A 24,304-nucleotide genomic window follows, 5' to 3' on the forward strand; every position below is an offset into this window, starting at 1 on the left:
ACACCGGCCAGAAGCCCCACAGTCTCCCAGCCCTGGTTGCCAGGCAATTGCCAAAATAGGTTTACAGAAGTGCTTGCTCCCGTAACCTCATTTTGTAGGAGGGCTCCAGAGGTGGGCTTGTCACCATGTCATTGCCAAGAGCTAAGCAATTCCCAGCAGTTCTCACGCATGGGTGAAACCGGGCTGGGCTTCCTTGTTGAACACATGTACAAGTACAGTGTATGCAGATACAGAGCTATACACAGGTACAGTTATTTGCATGTTATATTGAACACAGATGTTTACAGTATTGTGTTGCATTGTATCTAGTAATCTTTTTTGTTTTATTATTTTGTCCCAGTGGGGATCTTGTAGAGAATTTGGGGGATGGAGTCAGAAAGCAAAATGAGGGAAAGCAGAAAGAGTAACTGAAGTTTTTCTGAATAAAGTCCTAGTTATGATCAGGGAATCACACACACAGAGTCAAGGGCATATGGTCACTTTGCACACTCAAATCAACTTTCAAATAAAGTCCTAGTTAAATCTATGTAAGATTGCTTTCTGTTTATGAGGGAAGCAGTTATAAAACAACAGGTACAGATCACACTTCATATCTGTATCATATATTTGAGGGGCTTGTACCCAGTTTTGCTTTCAAAATGAATGCAGGTACAATCATTCACACAATAACATGTACAAGTATAGACACAGCTGAATCCAGGTACAAGGAATGGAATGTCTGGACAGTGCATGTTGCCTAGCTTGTAGATACTCAAAGGATGGCCAATGAGAGTTGCCATTAATGTGTTTGTCATGAAGATTCCACCTTTATGTTGTTGTGCAATTCCAACATTTAATTACTCAAGATTAATATAGCCCCCAAACTATGTCATGGCATGCCCTCAATTCTCTTGCCTGTGGGCTTCTCAGAGGCATCTGGTGGGCCACGGTGTGAAACAGGATTCTTTCTGGACTGGATGGGCCTTGGGCCTTATCCAACAGGCTGTCCTTATGTTGTTATGTATTGGTATGTTTAGGAATGGTTAGAAAGCTTCAGAAATATTTCAAAAATTTGCTAAAGTTGCTTACTTCATTTTCAATAAAATCTTTAATGTTATGATGGAACACAATAGTCACTGGATACTCATATGCATGTGCCACAAGACATGTACACTCTTAGGTTATAGGTTTCAAGACCTCTTATTTATGTGTGTTTATAGTGTTTGTGGAGGTGTCCACTGTCTATTATGACACATTTCTGTTATCACATGCAGTTACATTTAAGCTGGGGTTCAGTTGGTTGTGGTTTCCCCCAGCTGATTTTGATTTTAAAAAAATATCACAATATTCTGTACATGGGGTTGCATTCAAACACACCATTTCCCACCTCTATTCTGAAGTTGTAGAGTCCTGAAAGGAATCCTGTGATTTCTTGACACCTTAACAGGATTTCTTCAGGGCGGCTATCAGTAGTAGTAGACACGTTTCCCTAAAAGACCACTTGGCCACCATCAATGATTTCCTCTGCAATGTACAAGTTCCAGGTTGTATTCAGTCCATGTAGGATACAAGGTAAGGCTGAAGTGACTTACTAGTGCCCCAGAAAGAGATATGCTTCCTAGAAAATGAAACAGAAATATTTGGACTCACCATTAGTTTCTATTACCAGCAGTGCAAAGAGATTTCTGAATCTTAAAAAACCAAAGAAAAACAAGCATTGTATAATTTATGAACAGTTCTTACCAGGAACCACTACTGGAAAATCCAAAAGTTCCATATATATCTAATGATTCTTCAAAACTTTATGATTTTCTCCAGTATAAGTACTATGAAATGAAGTATGACAAATTCTTGTTATTTATAAAAATGTAAAGGAAACATAGGAAAGAAAGAAATATTCCCAATGGGAGGTTTCCTAATTCCCAGTCATCTTCCAGCACGTACCATTTACTCAATTCAGTAGCCAAACCAAATAAATCAGGAGTCAGACTATCTACTGTTATAAATCTGCAATTGCTTAATCCCAAACTGAGTCACCATTTTGAAGCTATATTATTTATACTGAATGTGTTTCTAGTTATACATGGTTCTACTCAGTATTGCAAAACATTCTCAGTTTTTCTGTTGCTGTATTTTTCGGAATCCAGTAAAACCTCCTGAATTAAAATATACCATCTCTAGACTTGGAGAAAATATTTCCCACCAATACTCTCCAAAATTTCTCAGAGGGGGAATATGGTAGTGGGGTAAAGATTATGTGGAATTTGCAGGCAACCCTCAAATTTCAGAAGTTTTAGAAGCAAAACTGCTTTTCTGTTCTCTTCTCATGGTAACTTTATTTGCAAATCTAAACAGCCTTTCCTTAGCTTGGGATAGCCAATCTTGCATCCCAAGATTGGGAGGAGAGTATGACTTGTCCCCTTAGCTAAGCAGGGTTCACCCTGGTTACATATGAATGGGAGACCACATGTGAGCACTGTAAGATATTCCCCTTAGGGGATGGTGCTGTTCTGGGAAGAACATCTAGGTTCAAGTCCCCCCCGCCGCCGGCAGCATCTCCGAGATAGGGCTGAGAGAAATTCCTGCCTGCAGCCTTGGAGAAGCTGCTGCCAGTCTGTGTAGACAATACTGAGCAAAATGGGCCAATGGCCTGACTCAGTATATGGCAGCTTCCTATGTTCCTAAGATTGATTAGCACCTTAGTACAGATGTGTACCTAAATTTCTCAACACCAAATAAAATGCCCGTGATACTACCACACAAAAGTGACAGCATTAGATAGTGATGTAGCATTCCACAGAAGGCTTAATCTCATTGTTCAAAGTGGTCAATATATCATCTATGATAAATTTTACAGTTGCCTGCTGGGTTTTCGTTCAATTTATGAAAGGAAGGCAATATAACAGTAGATGTACCTAGGAACATAGAAAGCTGCCTTATACCAAGTCGGACCATTTGTCCATCTAGCTCAGTATTGCCTATTCTGAGTAGCAGTGGTTCACGAAGCTTTTAGGCAAGGGTCTGTCCCCAGCCCTACCTGGAGATGCCAAGGAATGAAGCTGGGACCTTCTGCATGCAAAGCAGAAATTTTGCCACTGAGCTATAATGGCCCCATTCCCCAACTAGCAGAAGTAGTAGTAGAGGTTAGATCCTCAGTAGAAAAGAAGAGAAGAATCAAGATGCTGCTACAAGTTTATCTGAGGAAAAGACAGAATTCATTCATGTTGTCTTAAAGACTTTGTTCAGCTTCCCCAGAATGCTTTATAATTCTGGAGTATCCAGGTAAATGTTTCTGGTTTTTAACCCTATTTTGTTGAGCCATTCTGTTGTGCGTTGGTATGAATAGTTTGTTACTACAGATACTCTTTAGAAACATTGAATCCAAATAACTAGAACACATAACTTTAAAAAACAACAATTAACCCATTCTACCACAACAGCCAAGGATTGAGATGGAGGTTTAACTAAATGAAGAGTTTCAAAATGCAAAGAAAGTTGGACTTGAGTGTTTTGTGATGGTTGAGAGCTAGTTTTTATCAAAGCCAGGTCTCTTTATCTTAGAATGCTGAAATAAAATTACTAACAGCTCTTAGACATATTGAATTGTCTTGTTTGATTCTAAGCCTACTGTCAACACTTAAATAATGAAGTTACTGTTTTATCATCCATGAGCTACTTGTGGTGTTTTGAATGTTATGAAGAATTCAAGAGGCTATTGTCAGCTAAGAAAGACTTCAGATGTAATGTGAAACCAGAGGCGAATGAGCCAGAGGTTCAATTTCATGGTCGTCCGAGTGCATGAAACTGTGGTTTTGTCACAAAAGTGATCCAAGGTTTTCAGCCCCAAATTGTTCAGTTTGTAGTGAGTTTCGCTGCTGAAACCTCAGTTTTGAAGGTGCCATCATGCCATTTTAATTCCACCACTGTTGTAACCTGGGTTCTGTGCCAAAGCTCTTCCTGCTACTATTGAGAGGCCGACTCTGAGTAGCCAAAAAAGGTGTCAGTTCTAGGGCAGGTGTGCCTCTCGCTGGCCACCTCTCAGAGCTGATGCACCACCCCCTGCCATCCTCTCCCCCTTCTCTCTGCTGCTTAGCAACAGGGATGCTATATTGGCATTTCCTAAGCTTCAATGCATGTAAGGGCAGAGAACCACATTGGGGGAAATCCGCTTTCTACTCCATCATATGGCCCCCATTTATCAACCTGCACAAAAAGGATGGGATGACAAGACAGGCACAGCAGGAAAGGTCTGCAGCAATCAAAGTCTGCAAAGAGTTTTCATAAGTCACATCAAAGTTTGGGTTACAGGGCAGCCCCTGGGATTCTTGAGCAGTTCTGTTCTATTTTTGCTACAAGTTTGTAGGCCCAGCCCCTTTCCCTGGGGTGCAAGCATGCAATATCAGACTACCTCATGAGAAGAACTGTGATGGGTTACTCCTGGATATTGGTTACATAAACTGGGCAATAAAGTCAAGTGTGATGATAAAACCTTAGACAGGAGGTCATCCCATCATCCCAAGGACTGCTCTCTTGTGAAAGTGGCAGGACATAGGGGTAGACATGCAAGTCGGGGGGCTGTTGCCACCCAGCCTTGTTGCTAGATCCCTGAAAGCCCCTGCGAAGGGTACCCTACCTTTGCTGGTCCTGGTAGCTGGCAGAAAGTAGGAGTCAAAGTGCTCCCTCTGGCATTCTGGCCATACCTTAACTTATACGCATGGGATTTTCCCCCAGCATGGCCACCTTGCTTGGCAGGGATTGATGAAAAAACAGCGGCTCCCCTGACCCAGGATTCCCTGTAGCAGCCAATCTACATATGGCACAACACTGGTCCTAGCCAAGGAATTTTGAATGTATACTAGGAGCCATCCCCAATGTTACCCAACTCTGCCCAACCAGATCCACCTGGACACATGGAGCTGCCCAGACTCCTTGGGAGTCTGTAAGGGTTGAGTGGAGAGGGGAAGGCACAAAGTATGAGTTCCATTGTTAAACAGAGATACCAGGGGGCCCACATCAGCAGGGCCCCCCCTATTGTTGGATGGCCTACCTCATGAGAGTGCAGTCCAATGGAGACCCGAAGCTCATGGAGCTTCTGGTCCTGCCCAATAGATCAGCCTTCTCATGAGAGGACTAATCCTTGGCTGGCAAGCCAACACAAGGCAGGAGTCTGTTGAGGCTTCCTCGACTTCTTTGCCTGGGACTGCCATTGCAATAACATCACAGTGGGCCAAACCCCAGGGTTCTTTGCCAACCTGCATATACATTTTATTTTATTTATTTATATATTACATTTATAGACCACCCCATCCAATGCCTCTGGGTGGTGCACAACAAGTTTTAAAAGACATAAAAACAAACACCATTTAAAACACATTGCTTAAAACAATATAAAAACAATTTTAAAACAATTCAAATCCATTTAAAATCAAGTAAAATACTTTAAAACAATTTAGAACCTTGGAAGGCCAAGCCAAACAAGTAAGTTTTGAGGGTTCTCTGAAAGGCCAACATCAAGCCTAAATGGTGGATATCTGCTAGGAATGCATTCCATAGGCAGGGAGCAGCTACAGAGAAGGCCCGGTTCCGAGTCACCACCAGACATACCAGTGGTAACTGGAGACAAACCTTCATACAGAAGAAGAACATACATGTTTCTTGGGATGTGAAACCGATTTGAATTTGAACCAGTTAAAATTCAAACTGGTCTGGTTCGATGGTTCTAATTCGAACCAAACCAGCCAGCAGGTTTGAGCTGCAGGTTCAAATTCAAACCAAATGGGGGGGGGGATTCAAACTGGTTCAAACTGGTTAGAACTGGTTAGAACCTCAAAAAGTGGATGAGGTGGTAGCAAGTACCCATGAGTACTTACCACCCAACCCCCAAAGCAATCAGACACTTGTACGATATTTTATAAATTTTTGAATTTTATTTTTATTTTTTTCTCATAGGGTATAATGGGACCCAAACCAGCCCTTTATCCCCTATCGTGGAGCACCTAGGGGCACAAAATTGGGGTGGGTGGTAGGTACCAGGGGTGCACCCACAAAACCCCAAGGCAATTGGATATTCTTCTGATTATTGGTGAATTTTTAAAGTATTTTTGAATTCCTCATAGGGAATAATGAGGATTCCAGCAAATGTATAGCTTCACGTCGGGGGGAAAGGGGTTGCCTAGAGTGGAATGTGGTGGGTGGCAGTTCCCAAGGGGGTCAAGGAAGCTACCAGAATTATTTGAAAGGAATTGGGCAACAGGCTGATTTTTAAGTGATTTTTGAAGTTTATACGTCTTTAAGGGTTTTCTCCATAGAGAAGAATGGAGGATTCAGCAGCCCCATAACTGCACTTGCGGGGTTCTGGGTGGCCCAGAGGGAGTGGTGGTGGAGTCGACAGAGGGTGCCAACAATCCCTATGGGTTGCTAACCCATGGGGTACTGGTTTTTGTTGTTTCTGAGGTGTTCTGAGTGTAGATTCTCTGGTAGCAAATGAGAGTGGATTCATGGTTTGTCATTGAAAAATTTCATTTTCTACCAGAGAATCTACACTCAGAACACCCAAGGGGGTGGTTGTCACTCCCTGTCCACTACACCACCACTCCCTCTGGCCCACCCCAGCACCTCCCAAGTGCAGTTATGGGGCTACTGAAACCTCCATTCTTCCTTATGGAGAAGAACCTTAAAGACGCATAAACTTCAAAAATCACTTAAAAATCAGCCCAATTCCTTTCAGATAATTATGGTAGCTTCCTTGCCCCCCGCCCCCTTGGGCACTACCACCCATTACACTCCACTCTAGGCCACCACTTTCCCCCTGATGTGAAGGGGAAAATAATTAAAAATATTTCAAATATTCATAAAAAATCATAGGAGTGTCCAATTGCTTCGGGGTTTGGGTAGTTGTTGGCACCCATGGGTGATCCACAATCGGGAATAATGGGCTGGTTCAATAGGGAATAATGGGCTGGTTTATACCCTATGAGAAAAAATAAAATAAAATTCCAAAAATTCCCAAAAAATCCTACGAGTGTCCGATTGCTTTGGGGGGTTGGGTGGTAGGTACCCATAGGTGCCAGCTACCACCCCACCCACTTTTGGAGGGTCAAACCAGTTCAAACTGATTCAAACTGGTTTGAAATGGTTCAAATTCAAACCAAACCGGGGGGAGGGGGGTCGAGCAAAACCAAAAACGAAACTCCCCCTCCCGGTTCAAATTCGAACTGAACCAGTCGAACTGGTTTTGTGCATATTATATGATGATGATGATGATGATGATGATGATGATGATGATGATGCAGCAGATGCATATCCCTACATGTTCCCACCTAGGAAGTCGTCATTATTATGATTATTATTATTTATTCAATTTCTATACCGCTCTTCCAAAAATGGCTCAGGGCAGTTTACACAAAGAAATAACAAATAAATAAGATGGAACCCTGTCCCCAAAGGACTCACAATCTAAAAAGAAACATAAGATAGATACCATACTGTGCTGGGTGTGGATAGGGCCAGTTACTCTCCCCCGTTAAATAAAGAGAATCACCACGTTAAAAGGTGCCTCTTTGCCAAGTTAGCAGTGGTTGACCCCTGCATTATGACCCCTTCCAGGAGTAACACGAAACTGGTGCTCCTCTGCATCCCGCGATAACAGTAGTTCTGTTTGTGCAAGACTGCATGGCAAGGTGCAAGCGGTGTGATGAAGGGGTTTAAATGCCCATTTGCTCCTGAGGGTGGGTGACTGATGCCAAAAAGGCAGAATTGCACTGGGCTCACCTCCTTGAAGATTGTGGCCAATGGTTGCCGCTCTACTAACATCCTGATGCCTTGCCTGCAGTCTGGTGACACAAATGCTATGGAGCTTTCTGGGATGCGCCCTTGGTGAACCAAGAAGAGAGAGAAGCCCACAAGCTGGACGCTGTGAGACTGTGGCTCAGCAATAATCTGTGGGATGATTCACAGGCTCACAGATTAACCACAGATTGGTCTACCCAGGGTTTCATGCTACATCCAAAGGTGATCTATTTTTTAGGACTGAAGGGAACTCCATGATTTCTTTCACACTGCAGCTCTTCAGTGCTGCTGAGGCATTACATTTCTTTGTATCATAGAAGCTCTTACACCAGTTAGAGTGGAACTCATATTTCAGTATGGGAGGGCAAGGCCTTGATGTCAGAAATGTAATTTGAGCCAATAGTTAAACGTGTGGCATCATCCCTGGGCCTCGACTCTGGTTAAACCTGCTTCTAGGCATAGGATGGCATTCGAGACACTTCTAGGCACCTGAAATATGGCATGAAGGAATCTAGACTGGACCACTTTCATAGGTTTGCTGTTACAGGTGGAACAGATCTGGACCCCATATAGCATTTGTGCCAATATTTTGGCCTGGTACACCTTAACAGCCACTGGGATAAAATGTCCCCCTTTATTGTGGATTTTTAAAGAAAAAAAATCAGATGTGCTCCTCTGAGCACTTGCTGCAGCATGTTCACATTGTGCACCCCATGTCCCATTTGCATGAAAATTTAAACCTAAGTACTTATAGGTCCTAACCTGCTTGACCCTACTCCTGTTAATTTGCCATTAATGTGCTTTTGGTCTTTTAGCAAACACCAGAACCTTAGTCTTTGGGGTATTTATATCTAGTGACTCATCTTCACAAAACTGTGTGAGTCTTTGTAACGCCCTTCTCATGCCAACTAATGTCCTTGATAGTATAGCCACATCATCAGTGTATTGTAGGATCAAGATGGTTCTGTCAGCTAGCTCAGGCAGATGGAGGTCAGGATTATCCAGAAGGGGAATTAAAAAATTAATATAAGAATTTAACAAAAAGGAAGCAAGGATACATCCTTGCTTAACCCCCTTCTGCGTGGCTACCGGTTCAGACAGATGACCTTTGTTATTGTACTTAACTCTCAGTGAGGTGTTTTGATATGACATATGGATGAAGAGGAACAGTTGTGGATCTATAGCAGTGTTGGTCAGCTTGCTCCAAAGTCACAATCTAGGGATGGAATCAAAGGCGACTTTAAAGTCAATAAATGCCGCATATAAAGAGGAGGAGGGTTTGCTGGCATACTTTCCCATTAAATGCCATAAAACCAAAGCCTGGTCTAGTATGGATCGACCAACTCGGAACCCAGCCTGTTCATCCCTGAGGATATTCTCTTGTTCCACCCAATCAATAAGCTTGTTACAAAGTTGTCTGGCTTATATTTTGCTAACTACACTCAGCAAACTTATTGGGCAATATTTCGATGGTCAGAGCATTGACCATTCTTATAAACAGGGACAGTAACAGCTGTATTCCATTCTTCCGGTATGCATTGCAGGCTACCTGAGGAAAGATTTGCCAAAACCAGGGCCCACCAATCAATATTTGCTTTTAATAGTCCTTCAGGGATGAGATCCACTCCAGGTGCCTTGCCTGGTTTTCACTGGGACACTAAGCTAACAATTTCTTGGGAGGTGACTGGGGACCAGATTGGGAGGGAGTCCAAATGAAGTGGAAGGGTGTATCCTTGATATAAACGGCCAGATATAAGGTCTTAAAATGTATCAACCACGTGTCTGCCAAGATGTAATACTCCAGCTTGGAGGAGCTCCCATTGGAACTGGCCATCACAATCCCCTAAAATGTTCTTGAAGCTGCATATAACCATTCCCAGGACTCCTTTATTGCAATTCTCTTTTTCTTTCTTATTAATAATTTATATTGCTTCTTCTGGTCTAATATTTCTTGGGCCATCACCACATCCATATTAGTCCTGTACAATTTGGATTTTGTGACCAGGTTGTTTTTTGCTATAATACAATCCTGGTCAAACCAACTATAAGATTTAAATCTCCCTCTGGAGCTGATATTAGTGGCTTGGCCTAGGCAATGCTATTTCTTCTGAATAAGAATTTGGTAGTGAGTAAGGACACCCACATTTGGGGGTTCTGACAAGAGAAGTACACAGAGTTTCAGGAAGTCATCTGTGACCAAAATATCCCTGACTTCCTCTTCTAAATGTACAGTCCATTTGGCCCTATTTCCTTCACAGAGGTCAAACTGGGGGACCTAATCAAGAAGTACTCACTCCCCCAAGATCTCTAAGGTAAGCAACAATGGAAGATGGCCACTGTCCATTTGTCCTTCTATATTAAATTGAATCAAAGAGCTCAGCACATTTTGTGATACAAATATATAATCCAGCACACTTGCTCTTAGCCCAGACCACCAGGTTAACTCACCCATAATATCCCTATCCATCACCCCTTTTAGCCCAAACAGATCTAATGCATTCATTGTACGAGCCAAGTAAAGACCTGCTAAATTGCAGACCTAATCTTTAGACTGACGTCTCTGGAGTGGGGGCTGGCAATCCCTGTCCGGTGGGTAGCTTTGGTAAGTTACATACAAATGGTCATCATTTGGACCCATTCTAGCACTATAGTCACCACCTATAATAAAATGAAAATTTGGAAATTGTGCCAAGAGGTTGTCAATATAGTTTTTAAGGCCTTCCCAGATCGACTTAATGCTGGCATGTGATTTCTATACACATTTATTACCAACATATTATATTCCTCCAACTTGGCCACAGATTTAGCAAAAGGAAATTATGGGGTCAGCTCATCCATCTCCACCCACAATTTAGTGGAAATAAATAATCCCACCCTGCCTTTGGCTCTGCTCTGATTAGACCCAATATTGGTTTTCAGACCATAAAACACATAGCCCTCGAGTTCTATGCCTGCCATCATCCATGTCTCCTGGATCAGTATAAAATTGAATTTGGATGAGTAGTTTAGGAAGAGGCCATCATTCTTCTTCACAGGTCATCCTGCCACATTCCAGGACAGGAATTTAATATTTTGACAATTTAAAAGTCATTTGGGATCCTCATCCACCAATGTCCTCTTGGGTATGGCCTCTAGGTTAAGACTGGCCTGATCATGACTTGTTCAGGTGGTGGATGTCTGTGTATATTGAGAGTATGATGGACTTTGGGAGGACTCACAGACTGGAGGAGCAACCTGAGAAACATCCTCCAGAGCACTCACCTCCTGAATTTCTTGATCCAGGGACTTAGGGTCTTTTTGGTCATGTGAGCCAGCCTCAAAAAGAGCATTGTAAATAGCATGTGATTTAGCTTCACAATCCCACAGAGGGACAAGCAGTGGATTTAGAGCAGTGTTCTTATCATTTGGAGTTGCCTCCTGAGTATCCTGATGACCCCCGCTGGAAATCTCTAATATAGGATCCACATCATATGGAACTTGCAAAAAGGTCTCATTTAATTGTGTTGAAGGTGTTATGAATAGTATGTTATTGGCCTTCCTAGTCAACAGAACAAATTTCTGGAATACATTTGCAGTGGTGTCAGAAGATCCATCCTGGCAATCCATTTTTCCTTCACTGCTACTATATATGAATATTAATTTAGAAGATTTTATGTACCACCATTCTTCACAAGTGGATTCATGGCAGCTTACAATGGCTTTTAAAAATGCAATATAAAGCACAATAAAAATGCAATAAAATACACACATGACTTTATAATTATCAAAATAAGTCATGAATAAGTCATGAAACCACATTTTAGTGTTTCATCCATTATATTTTAAAATATCAAGAAGTAATACTTATCCTCCAACATTTCATAGTCAAAAACAGAAATTCTCACAGGTACTGTCTCACATACAGTAGAGTGTGTGTGCTTTCTCCATATGAGTCAGAACCACATTCTCGCTCCTCTCTAGCTTGGAGACAAGGATGTGCAGATCCGATTTGCAATTGAACCGGTCCACCATGAACCGGGCTGGTTCTAATGGTTTGAATGTGAACCACTTTGAACTGGTCCGAGCTGGCTTGTCGGTTCAACCAGCCCAGATTGTAGTTCCAACTGAGATGGTTTGCAGAATGGTGATTCGGTTTGAATTTGGACTGAACTGCCGCTACCGATGTGTGCACACCCCTACTTGGAAAACCTCAGTCGCTACTATGGATTGCATCATTGCTGCAGTGGTGAGCCTCCCATTATTCCCAATGTGAGGCTCATTGCTGCAGTGGCGATATAATCTTTAGTAGCAACAGAGCCTCTCTGAGCTCAGGAGAAGCAAGACTGTAGTTTTGACTCATATGGAGGCAGTATGTATCCCCCACTCTTCTGTGGGCAGCACACTGCACTGTATGTGAGCCACTTGCATTATCCTTTTTTTTACCCTGAGGATCACTGCCTGAATGTGCTTCCTCTTCCATGGTTACACATTCTGTACACATTCTTCTCCATCTGCTAAATGCTGTAATCATTTACCAAGCACTGGCTTATCCTGAATTGATTTGTGAAGCCAGTTGTCTTTGTAAGGTGATCATAACTTCACTTTTCTGTCTTCTAGGAATTTAAGTCTTTTAAAACTTTATAATGTTTGTTCTAACAATGGATCCAGCCTATATCTTGCCATTGTGATGGCAGTTTTATTTTCATTGACATGTTGTTGGCTATTAACTTTTTGTAACTGGCCCTATCCACCCCCAGCACAGTACTTCCAGTGACTGTTGCTGGTGTCTATCTTATGTTTCATTTTAGAATGTGAGTCCTTTGGGGACAGGGAGCCATCTTATTTATTTATTTATTCTCTGTGTAAACCGCCCTGAGCCATTTTTGGAAGGGCAGTATAGAAACTGAAATAATAATAAATAATAATAATAACCCACCCTGGGACCAAATTAGTTAGCTGAAACGTGAATAATAAATTAATAAATAAGAGACAACAGCTTCAGCTCAAACACATTTAGCAACATTTGTTACTGTGTGATTAATTCACAAAATGTTTGCCACGATGTCAGGATGGGAATGCGCATGCTCCTCCCCCATGTGTTTAGCATGTACCAGCAGGCATATCATCTGAGCAAACTTAGTACTTGATAATATACCTTGTATTTCTGCAGTAATATTGCATTAGAATGCTCAATGGCACTTTCCCCCATGGAGAAATCACAGCCATGTGGTGGTGGTAGGTGCTGATTTGTGCTGGTCTGTGGCAGGAGAAAAGGGTTAGAGCCTCCACATCACAGTCCTGGTCTTGACTAGACACTCCCTCGACAGCTGCTTAATTCAATTAGAAAAAGCAAGCATTCAGGGCCAAACTACACATTTAATGGAACATGTAGTTTGGCATGTCATCATTTTGGATTGGAATGACATACCTGTATCTATTTTTAGTTGTAATATGGGAATATTCTCTGGATTTGTGGTGTTGGGGTGAGGATTCCAGCCAAGTAAGAAGAACAGGGTAGAGTTTATTTTGCTATAATATCCAAATACTCTCAAAGGTGGTGTGCTGGTCTATTACCGTAGCAATAAACTAAATTATGCTCAAAGGTGATAAGACCTATTATTCATCAATTTATTTTCTGTGTCAGGATAGAGAGAGACTGAAGAATAGCCAAGTGAGAAAATATTACCCAGAATTCTTATTATGACAGCAAATGTTATTAAGTTTCTTTCTCTCTGATAAAATATTGCCCATGTAAAGTCATGAGGTATCCATATAGGGGTGAGTTTATTTCATACAAAATCTATTATGTCTGGTTTAAATATTTTTCTCCCTAGAAGGCTGAGGTCTTCAGAACTACAGGTGCCTTCATTTATCAGAAACACTTAATTTATCACCTGGTTTTTATTAAATTAAAAAAAGAGGGAGAGAAGGAGACAGAGAGAGAGATACTCATTTTGTTTGGACAGCCACTGTATGCTGGATTTAAGAGATTATGGTTTACTCAAGTAAGTGTTATTGTGAGATATGATATGTTTAGCATGACATCATTCCTGGCAACCAAGTGTCAGTGAGTGAAAGTGAATGAACTGCATACAGAGCCTTAAGAACAGAAAAGCTTAAAATAAAGGAAAAGTATTTTGAGATTGTGTGCAGATGACTTTCCTGAAGTCAGTATTACTGGTATAGTGCTGTTGCTCTCTAATATAATATACTCACCAGGGGCATAACTATAATAGGGCAAGGGGAGACAGTTTTCTGGAGGCCCACTGCCTTGGGGGGGCCCCCAGAGGTAAGTCACATGACTGACTCCCCCAGCTGTTCACTCGCCCGCGCTTCCTTCAGTTGTTTTCATCCTCTGAAATCGATGTGAGTGTTAAGACCTGGAGCTACCAGAACAGCATGTCTTTCTCTTGTATCATTAAATGACTTGCATCATCCACAATTTACAAAACCTTTTAAAAAAATTTAGGATGATGTTCTATTGTGGCACATAGGTTTTACGCCGCTAATACTCACCCTTTCAGAGATTATATGAAAGCATGGGACAAAGGAGAAGTGGAATCACATGCACCTGACCTCCTGTCGGGACATGACAGGTATGGGGTGGGAAAATGTGGAAAAACCTCCCCCGGTACAGGGAAGAGCCCAGCTGTCATGCATCCTGCCCTGTGTAGCTACCTGATTTGATGGCAGAAGCAGTGAGGCTGCAGGCAACCTCCAGAATGGCTCTCTCCGAGGACAGTTACTACTCTATCAAAAGGTATTGAGGTCTTGTGAGATTTTGGAATTAGACCTCATTTTTGGCCAAAATCTCATGAGAATTGCCATAGCTGTCAGGAACTATATAAGAGTGAACAGGCCAATGATGAGAGGTCATTATCCGAGGATGGCCTGCGCTGGCAAGTGCCCTATGACAGAGTAACTATAAGGGAGCAATAGTAGAGGTTGTGTGATTGAAACTAACCCCTTTCTTGTGGTGTAACCCTGAAACCTTGGAAGCTTGTGAGAAGAAGTAGGTGTTTGCTGTGATTCTGTGACCTGGGTACTTGGGAGCTTTACACCTCCATATGTTCAGTTTGCTATTCTGAAAAAGGTTTCTAACCAAGGTATTAGAGGAATACATGGTAGGAAATATGTTGAATAGAACAGCTTTTTTACTATATGTATATTCATACAAGAGTTGTAACTAATCTGGCATAAAATATGTGATTTATTCATTTATTACATTTATATATTGCTGCTCAATGAATCTTGTACAGAATGGAAACTGAGAACTTGGGGCTAGGGGTGGGTGGGCTGTTGGTTGGTTGGGTGGTAGCAGGTGCAGTGCACCAGAAAAAGTTATCCCATGATCAGGGCATATCTAGGGTGAGGCAGGCAGGGCACGTACCCGGGGTACCACTTGAAGGGGGGGCACCTTTTTTAAAATTAATTTTTTTTTAATGGCCACCGAAAACAAGATGGCCACTGTGCATGCTCAAATGGCCTCTGTGAGGCCCTAGGCCATGCCAGGCCTCGCAGAGGCCATTTGAGCATGTGCTGTGGCCATTTTGTTTTCAGTGGCTTAAAAACAATTTTTTAATGGCCACTACACATGCTCAAATGGTTCCTGTGAGGCCCTAGAGGCCACTGGGGGTAGGGGGAACCTTTGCAGACCCCCTACTTGGCCTTTAGGAAGCCCCCCCGAAGGGGCTACAGGTTAAAAAAATTAAATTTAATATAATATAACTCACTGTACACATATTCAGTTTGGCACTATGTACAGAGAATCAGGGCTTGTGAATACTGAGCTGAAGCTTATGAGCTAGGATTGTATTCATATGCTCTTACTTTGCTTCTTGTGATAAGTGAGTTAAATGTGATGTCTTAATAATATGGCTATTAATGGTGAGTTTGTCTTTGAATCAGTGTGAAATCCTTAGTATTAAGGCCCACTGGGAGTTTCTTGCTCTCTTCCTCTCATTTTAACTGACTTTCTGAAATACTAGAATATATTCCAAGCAGTGACACAGTTTACTCTGCATATCCTTTAATTATTTTCAGAGTATCTGGGAAAAGTCAAATTCTCCATTGATTTTTAAAACTTATGTAATAGTGATGCTACAATGCATAGTATATAATTAGACAGATACTTCTGTTTAGTTTTCCAAGTATACCTCCACATAGTATTTGGGTATTTCATGAGCCCCAGCATACTGAAATTTGTAGTTTTCCAGCATTTTTTGGTCTGGCTACATCCACTGCTAAATAGTTTTTGAAATATTAAAATATTAACGAGCTTGATTTGTATTTTTCAGCTGATATTATGTTAAATTTATCTGAAAGATGGGTGTCAGATGTTTGGAAAGGGGGCACAATTTCAGTGCTTGCCCTAGGCGCTATTTTCCCTAGATACGCCTCTGCCCATGATACAATCATGCAGCTTCTCCCAGAGCCCCGCCACCCAAGCCACAGAACCGAGGCCCAACACTCTAGTCCCAGCTATGTTCCTGGTTCAGCACCATGTGCCCACTTGAACGCCAAAAACACAAAGGAGTGCCCCACGATGAGACTCTAGCATGCTCAGCTGGTGACCTTAATTCTGGAAGGAAGGAAAGGAAATTGGTGATTGCTGTCAATGGCCTCAGTGCATGTACCTGCGATATACCTGGACCGCCACCTTCCAAGCCTCTGTATGGCCTTCCCCAAATAACTAAGTCTATATGCTGCTAATGCAGTGCCAATCCTAAATGAGTGAAGTGACAGGCATGACATAGCCACCCAAGCAGCCACTAATGCCTTCTTAATGCCCAGAATTGAAATTGAGACAGAAAAAAATCCCCAAAGAAGGCCACAAGAGTGGCAGCACGGGACAAGGTGGATTCATAGGGTGAAGACCACTAGGGATGTACAAACAGGTCCGGAGGTTTAGTTTGGTGGTGGGGATTGAGGGTTCAGGTCAAACCAAACCCCCACCCTGGTTTGGTACAGACCCGGACCAACACCACCCCAAGTTTAAAATTCTTTTTAAAAAATCTTTTTTCATTTTTTTTTAACCTTGTACTCCCCTCGGGGGAGTTCCTGGAGGCAGTGGGGTGGTGGTATGTGGAGGTTTCCCTCCCCCACTGGCCTTCTAAATCAACCCCTTGCCCAGTTCGGCTGCTCTATGGCCGTTTTTCAGCCTTCAACCGGCAGCCTGGTGGCCATGTTGAGGGCTTGGCACCTGCGCACATAGCCTCTGCGTGGCCCAGGCCATGCAGAGGCCATGTGCACAGGCACCCAGCCCCCAACATGGCCACCAGGTGAAGGCCAAAAACCATCCGAAGAGTGCCCGAACTAAGTGAGGGGGTGATTTTGAAGGCCGGCAGGGGGAGGAGAACTTCCACAGACCCCCGCCTGCCACCTCAAGGAACTCCCCCAAGGGGAGTACAAGTTTAAATTAAAAATAAAAATGAATTTTCGGTCCCCGAACCCCCCCCCCCCCAGACAGAACTGAACTTGTGGGGGTTTGAGGGGTGCGGGACCAAACTGGACCAGTTGGGTTTGAGGCTGGTCCAGCCTTGAACCGAACTGGGCCAAGTGGTTCCATGCACATCCCTAAAGAGCACACCGAGTCAAAACACCCAACTGCAGTTGCAAGACCTCGGGTGTGATTGGCAAGCGCTGGTCAGTTGGCGCTGGCAATTTGCTAGCCCCACCCTCCATCATGTGTCAAACCCTGAAATATCTTGAGTAATCCTGCAGGCCCCTAGATTTTGCAAAGAACACCAGGGCAGCCAGATGACCTGACATGGTACTAACCACCAATCCCTGTGAATGCAGGTACACCAAATACTGCATCAGGTGCTCTGGTGGGGCAGGCCACCCCTGACCAACTCCTACCTGGGACCTAAAATGCTGGAAAGCCCTGACTGTTTTGTCATACGCGGTATGCGTCCCTGGCACCAAAGAAGCCCTAATTGCTCTACTGGCCTTTAGGCGCCAAGACTTCACAGCCGCTCGGGCATCCAATCAGTCTGTAGTGCTGCTTCCAGGGCCAGCTGGTGAAAACATTGCACCTGAAAATGAGACAGGGCATCCACAATCCCATTCTGAACCCCAGGTATATGACAAGCCACAAATAAGATGTTACGGCACAGGCAAGCAAGCATGAAGGCTTGAACTAACCCCATGACTCACGAAGATCTAGAGGTCTAACTATTGATGATATGGACAGTGGCCAAGTCGTCACACCAGAACCTCACCAATGAGTCCCTAAAGAGGTCAACCCAGATGTGGACTGTGACTACTATGAGAAAAAATTCCAGGAAGGTGAGGTCCCTGGTGACACCCTGCCGCACCCACTTGGCTGGCCAGTTCTCAGCGCACCAGTGCCCCTGGAAGTATAACCCAAAGCTGAGACTGCCAGCTGCATCAGACTGCACCTGCAAGTCTGCCTCAACCAACTGTGCCAGAAGGACACACTGTTAAATGATTCCATGAAGGATGACCAAAGCTTAATATCCTCCCGCATCGGGGCAGTTACCCTGATGTGAAAATGCTATTCCCTAACCCCAACAGTGGCATCACAAAGACACCTCAGAAAGGCCTGGCTGGGGGCAACTACCCAGCAGGCCAAGTTGAAATGGCCGAGCAGGCTCTGCAGCTGGTGTAGGGTAACTTTTTTGGCATGCACACAGTCATTAAAGAGGCTCCGCAAAGTTACAAGCTTTTCTGCAGGGGGCCGCGAGCATTCTGCCTGGTTATCTAGTTCAATGCCAAAAAAGGTAATCTAGTGGTAGGTATTACCTGGCCAGGGTAACACCTAACTTGCTACACATAGCCATGAAACTACAAAGTAGATGGGCACACTGATTGGTGCCCGCCCTGCCTGAAAAAAGAAAATCATCTAGGAAATGGGCTGAAGAAAGAAGCCCCGCCCTGCACCAAACTGCCCACTCCAACATGGAGCTGAATGCCTCAATGGCAACACAAGAGACAGAGCACCCCTTGGGCAAAGCCCTATCAACATAATACCTTCCATCGAACGCAAACCCCAAAAGGTTGAAATCATGAGGGTGGACCGGCAGTAGCCAGAAGGCAGACTCGATATCACACTTAGCCAGCAGTGTGCCACGGCCACACGCATGCACAATGGCCACAACCTCGTCAAACGAGGTACTGTACTCGTCAAACGAGGACCAAGGAGAGCTCGGATGGAATACCATCATTAACGGAGCTACCCTGATGATAGGATAAGTGATGGATCAGCCTATATTCCCTGGGGGCCTTCTTGGGCACAATCCCCAAAGGAGAAACCCTGTATGGGAAGAGGCAGGTCTGTAAACGGGCCAAGGATCTGCCTGAGCTCCACCTCTTTCGCTATCTTCCTTGCTACTACCTCCTCCATCTCCTGAACCGACTTCAAGTTATGGGCAAAACTATGCACCCTGGGGAACTGACATGGGACTCTAAAAGCAGCTGAAAACCCTGATAACAGATACTTCACATGCTCCCTGTTGGGAAGATCACGGGACAGTTCACATAGCACTGTGAGCCTAATTGGGCTGGGCCCCTATTCCAGCCCTGCCCCCTTGGGAGGTGCCACCACCCCTCCTTTTCCCTGTAAATTGGTCCCTTCTACCACCCCAAAACTCCTTGCACGGGGGCAGCTAACCCCCAAGTGCTTTCCCCCACAGAAACCACAGTTGTGCCTAAATCTACAGGGGGAGTGTGAGCATTTCCAAGTACTGTTAAATTCCTAGCAGACCAAAGGGCTTTGAACCCTCTGGGCACCTGCCCCCGAGGTCTCCAGCACCACTGAGACCTTGGCAATCAAGTGGCCGCTGTCGGCCCTTTCCCCTTGAATGGACCAAGCCAGGGTCATACTAAGCAGCCACAGTTCCTTGTGCTGTTTATCCCAGGGCAACTCCGGGTTAAGCGAAGCCATCAGGCTGAAAGCGCAGTTGTAACGTTCCCACGTGTTAACCATGTAGTCCATGAACCCTCTATGTATTATATTGAAATACTTGACTAATGCTGGTGCTTTGGCTAGGTGCATCTGCATGACCACCCCATGTGAAACCTGACACCCAATTGGCCCAGTTGTGCTCAATAGGTTTCCTTTTGGTCTTTCCCTTTCCCTTTCCCTTCTTCTCCTTCTCCCCCTCCTTGTCATCTGGCTCCGGTTCCCTAAAAAGGAGTTGAAAAATATCACAAATTCCCCCCTCCAAATGCGCTCCTTGACTGCTGGGAGAGATGATCCCCCAAAGGTAGCACCGTGTCTCCTGGTGGATAAGGACTCAGCATATTGTCGCAGATGGCACTGATGTCCCTGGTGTTAGAGGTACCCCTGCCATGCCTTGTACAGGGGCACCTTGCCACACCTGGTTGCATGCAGCGTAAGGTGAAGGATACCATCCATATCGGTTAGGTGTATGCAGGCCCCAAGGCCAATGACCCTGGGCTTACTCACCTGTCCCCTAACCCCTCCACTCACACCCTTCTCCAACAGGTTCCAGAGGTGCTGGCGCAGTTCCATGCACATCAGTATTGAGATCCATCGGCGCCGTGCTGGGATTGGAAACTGCAACCACAGGAACAGGTGCCGCCCGCCCCTTATCTGCTTCCAGTGCTGCTAATCTATCAGAAAGGCCCTGCATTAGGTTTGCTTCCTTAGCTGCCCTGGCAGGCTTCCTTGACTGCTACAGGACCCCAGATGGACCACCTTATACAAAGCACCATCAGGTTTCCAAAGCCTCTAAATGCGCTATGAGAGTTCGAATGGTCCCCAAATCGTTATCTGCCTCCTCAGCTGAAGAGGACTCTGGAGGAATGGGGGAAAGAGGACTCTAGCCTCTGGTGGAGGCCCTCTGGGCTGGCGAACAGGCTTCTCCCCCTTGCTTGCCCTTAGCTTTCTTAGGGCCCATTTCACCCCAAACTTACAAGTAGTAAAAGAAGTGCAGCCCCCCAATTACAGCCGCCAGGCCTTCACCGCAAATACGGGTGGTTCACCCAGCCTATGCCAAGCCAGCTGCTGGGCCTCCCAATTATGCTCCCACCTGGTGCCACGCAACCCCCGCCCCCAATACAAAGCTGGGCTGGGAAGCCCGGCCAAAGAGCAAAGGCCCTCGAGGTCCAAACGGGCTGCTGCCACTGCTACTGGATGTCCATGCCCCCCTGAACTTCCCGCTGCCCGTCAAACCTGGGCCAGGAAGCCTGGCGAATTGTAAAGCCCCCAGAGACCCGAACAGGCTGCTGCCACCACTCTTGGGTGCCCACGCTGCCCTCGAACACCCTGCTGCCCACCAAACCTGGGCCGTGAAGCCCCCGAGGCCCAAACAGGCTGACGACGATGCTCCCGGGCGGTCTCAACTCCCCCCAACTCCCTGCTGCTTGGGGAAGAGCTGCAGCTTTGTTCATGTTTCCGACGCTGCTCCCAGGCCTGCTGCTGAGCACGTGGCCTGCCACCATAAACTACGCCCAGCCACGCCTCTGCCTGGCAGCCCACCCACGTCAGTTCTCTTTCCCAGCGAGCAACAGACTGCTGAGGGAAACGCTGCTCAGGCCATTGCCTGTTTGAAGCCCCGCCCCCAGCCGAGAAGGAGCAGGTGGCGAGTGGCTGGATTTTTCTGACTCTTTATTGATAACCATGGCTGGCAGGCCAGCAAGTGGATCCCCCTAGAGAGAGTTCCCTTGCTCTCCAAATTGGGAGGAATACAAACTCAAGCCATATCCCTTTGGTTTTCAGTTTGGAACAATGCCAGGATCTGACCTAATATGCAAAATAATTGAGGGCAGGGGGAGGGAAAACCTTTACTTTATCATTGTGAAAAAATGTCCTGAGCATATGATGTCACTTTTTAATGGGGCAGAAACACAGAATAATAAGTGAGGTTTTGCACTTCTCTAATCAGGACTGTTATGAATTTGCTAGATACATTGGACTATTCATTGGATACAATGGATCTGTTCTACTCTCCTTGGGAAGAACGTAATGTGCTGACTAAGAGCCTTACGTGCTAACCTTCCCCAAAACATGCGAAATAGCTCTATGGTTTGTATTTCCATTAAATTATGTTTTCCAGATCATAACATACCTTTCGTTCCAAATGTGAAATAAACTGAAAAGTGTTTTCTTAATTATGGGGCCAGGCTAGGGCTGACATTGGAAAGAGGTCCATATTAATCAGGCGAGAGATCATGAAAACAGTACTTTTCGCCAGTATTTCCAATTGCACAATTGAAGGTGAAGCAATCATTTACAAGATCAGGGTGATGCCCGAATACAATGCTATCAGGAAATGTACTTTAGGAGTTAAGGGGTAGGACAGAATCCAGATGGGTTGCTTTAAGTTTTGCAAAAAGTGCTGCAATGTGAAAGCAATCCAACTCATATCAGTTTAAAATTATGCAGAGATTACCCATTTTAAAGACCCATCCTTTTAGCCTGGCTTTTAATCATATCTAGTTTTAATTTTGATGAGTTTTAATCTGGTTTAAACATTTTTTTAAAAAATTGTAATTGTTTTATTTTATTTTATTTTATTTTATTTTATTTTATTTTATTGTAAACCACTCTGTGCCACTTTAGGAAGGGTGGTACATACATTGAAAGAATGGATGAATGAATGAATGAATGAATCAATCAATCAATCAATCAGAGTCCTCTTTCTTTCTTTCTTTCTTTCTTTCTTTCTTTCTTTCTTTCTTTCTTTCTTTCTTTCTTTCTTTCCAGTCTTCTATTTCTATTTCTTTTTAAATTTTGTGCTGCTTTAATCTATCCATCTATCACATTTATATACTGCCCAAAACAAATATCTGGGTAGTTTACAATCTTGTTTGTGGAAATCTTAAAGAACAAATTCCTTAACAAGTATGTTTTGCATTATATCATACATTTAAATATCCCCCAGTTGATAAGAACAAGGACTTAATGTTCTGCAACCTTAATCTGCAAGCTGGATCACAGGAGATGTTCCATCACATTATGCCTGCAACATCTCGTGATGACTATCACAGAATGGGCCAAAACAGAATTAATGCATTTTTGTTTTAAAGATACAGTCCACATATACAGCTGCCAGTCATCAAGTATACATTGATCAAGGCATGAGAAAGTCAGCAATGCTTACTTGCATGCAAATATGCATGTAAACCACTAGCTCTGTTGGAAGTTAAAGGACTTTGCGCTGTCTCTTTGTCTCAGACAGTGGAGGACAGACTAGTGAGTCAGAGGGCTAGAGGGTCAAGACATTGGTCATCCCTTCTCCACTGCTCTGATACTATCCCTTTGATATGTAGATTGCTAATCTCAGGGACTTCCTTCCTCTCTCTCTCTCTTCCCTACCTGCCCTTCTACCTTGCAACATGGCAAGCCTCTCTCCCTGCACCATATGTGCAGAGAAGATGCAGAATCCATCTGCATCCAGCTAGATAGATAGATTAGAGATCCTAACTCCTCACTTTCCTATCTAGAATGGAGTTCCTTAATAAATGCCTTATATATTGATTTGAAACTATGAATTGGCTCCAAGTTACTTTACTCTCAGCATACACGCATGCCTAACTAAATTTCCGCTGTGTTGTGCCTCTGTGCACTCTGCTATAATGAGAAAGGGATTCTCTCACCACAGAGAATTTCCAACAAGCTCTACATCTTTATAGCAACTGAGAATGGCTTACATGTCCTGCAGCTTAACATGCACGTTGCAAACCAGCCTGCACCACTGCAGTGACAGTGCTGTGCAAGAGTGCAGTAGTGGCAAGGAGGAGCAAAAGGGGATGGGATGACAAGATGGGCACTAAGTGCTTTGCTCCCTGAGAATGATGCAACAATGATGTATGTTCACAAGCACAAATGCTCCAGGTGGCAACATAAGCAGAGCACCCCATTGCAGTGCTGTGATGGGAACATACAGCAGGGTGGGGATAACCAGGGGTCCGATCTAAAAGGCAGCCCCAACCAGGGTTTATTGAACACCCAATTTATATTTCTTGCACAAATAATTTTGGGGAAGGGGGGGGCAGCCCCATCCCCTTGAGGGTACCTATGCAGTCCCTAGCCAACACTGAGAGGGCAGATTCCTCATATGACTTGCATTTTGGGTGGTATACAAATGTGATGAATAAATAAAGAAATAAATATGTGATGGCGACAGATGCTGATCCCAAGCCGACTGCTCACTCATGAGAGTGTAAGGCTGTCTGTGGGCACAGGGGTGTCGGGCAGAATCAATAATAATGTACAATGACAATCCCGCTTTTCCCCTTGGACCTCTTTTTCAAGAGAGTGTCAGACCATGGGGGCCAGACAACAGATGTCACTCTGCCAGGTTGCTATAAGCAAGGAGCAGGGAGGATATCCCACCAACAGTTCTCCCTGTCTTTCCGACTACCACCAAAAAACTGTCAAGGCATGCCCTCTGCCAGCTCATCCACTTACTTGTCCACCTTTGCATTTGCCCCAAAACATTGATCTCACTCTCCGGCAGCCACTGGAAATCAAGGCTCCCCTCTCCCATGACCCAACACTGTGGCAGATCTGTATACAGCACAATGCTGGCCTGAACTCAGGAATTTGGAATGAGAGTAAAGCTCT

The 24,304-nt window shown here is 44.3% G+C and overlaps 1 protein-coding gene across 1 annotated transcript in view; it reads right to left on the reverse strand.

Annotated features, from left to right (window-relative positions):
* Nucleotides 1–1,125: 1,125 nt before the first annotated feature.
* The window catches only part of SEMA3D (semaphorin 3D), a 413,180-nt gene continuing 390,001 nt past the window's right edge, over nucleotides 1,126–24,304 (reverse strand). The window contains exon 18 of the mRNA XM_053254951.1: nucleotides 1,126–1,597. Within this exon, the coding sequence (XP_053110926.1) occupies nucleotides 1,571–1,597 (27 nt within the window). The 3' untranslated portion in view covers nucleotides 1,126–1,570. The remainder of the gene's footprint in view (nucleotides 1,598–24,304) is intronic.

Source organism: Hemicordylus capensis, chromosome 5, assembly GCF_027244095.1.
Source record: "Hemicordylus capensis ecotype Gifberg chromosome 5, rHemCap1.1.pri, whole genome shotgun sequence".
Taxonomy (NCBI): domain Eukaryota; kingdom Metazoa; phylum Chordata; class Lepidosauria; order Squamata; family Cordylidae; genus Hemicordylus; species Hemicordylus capensis.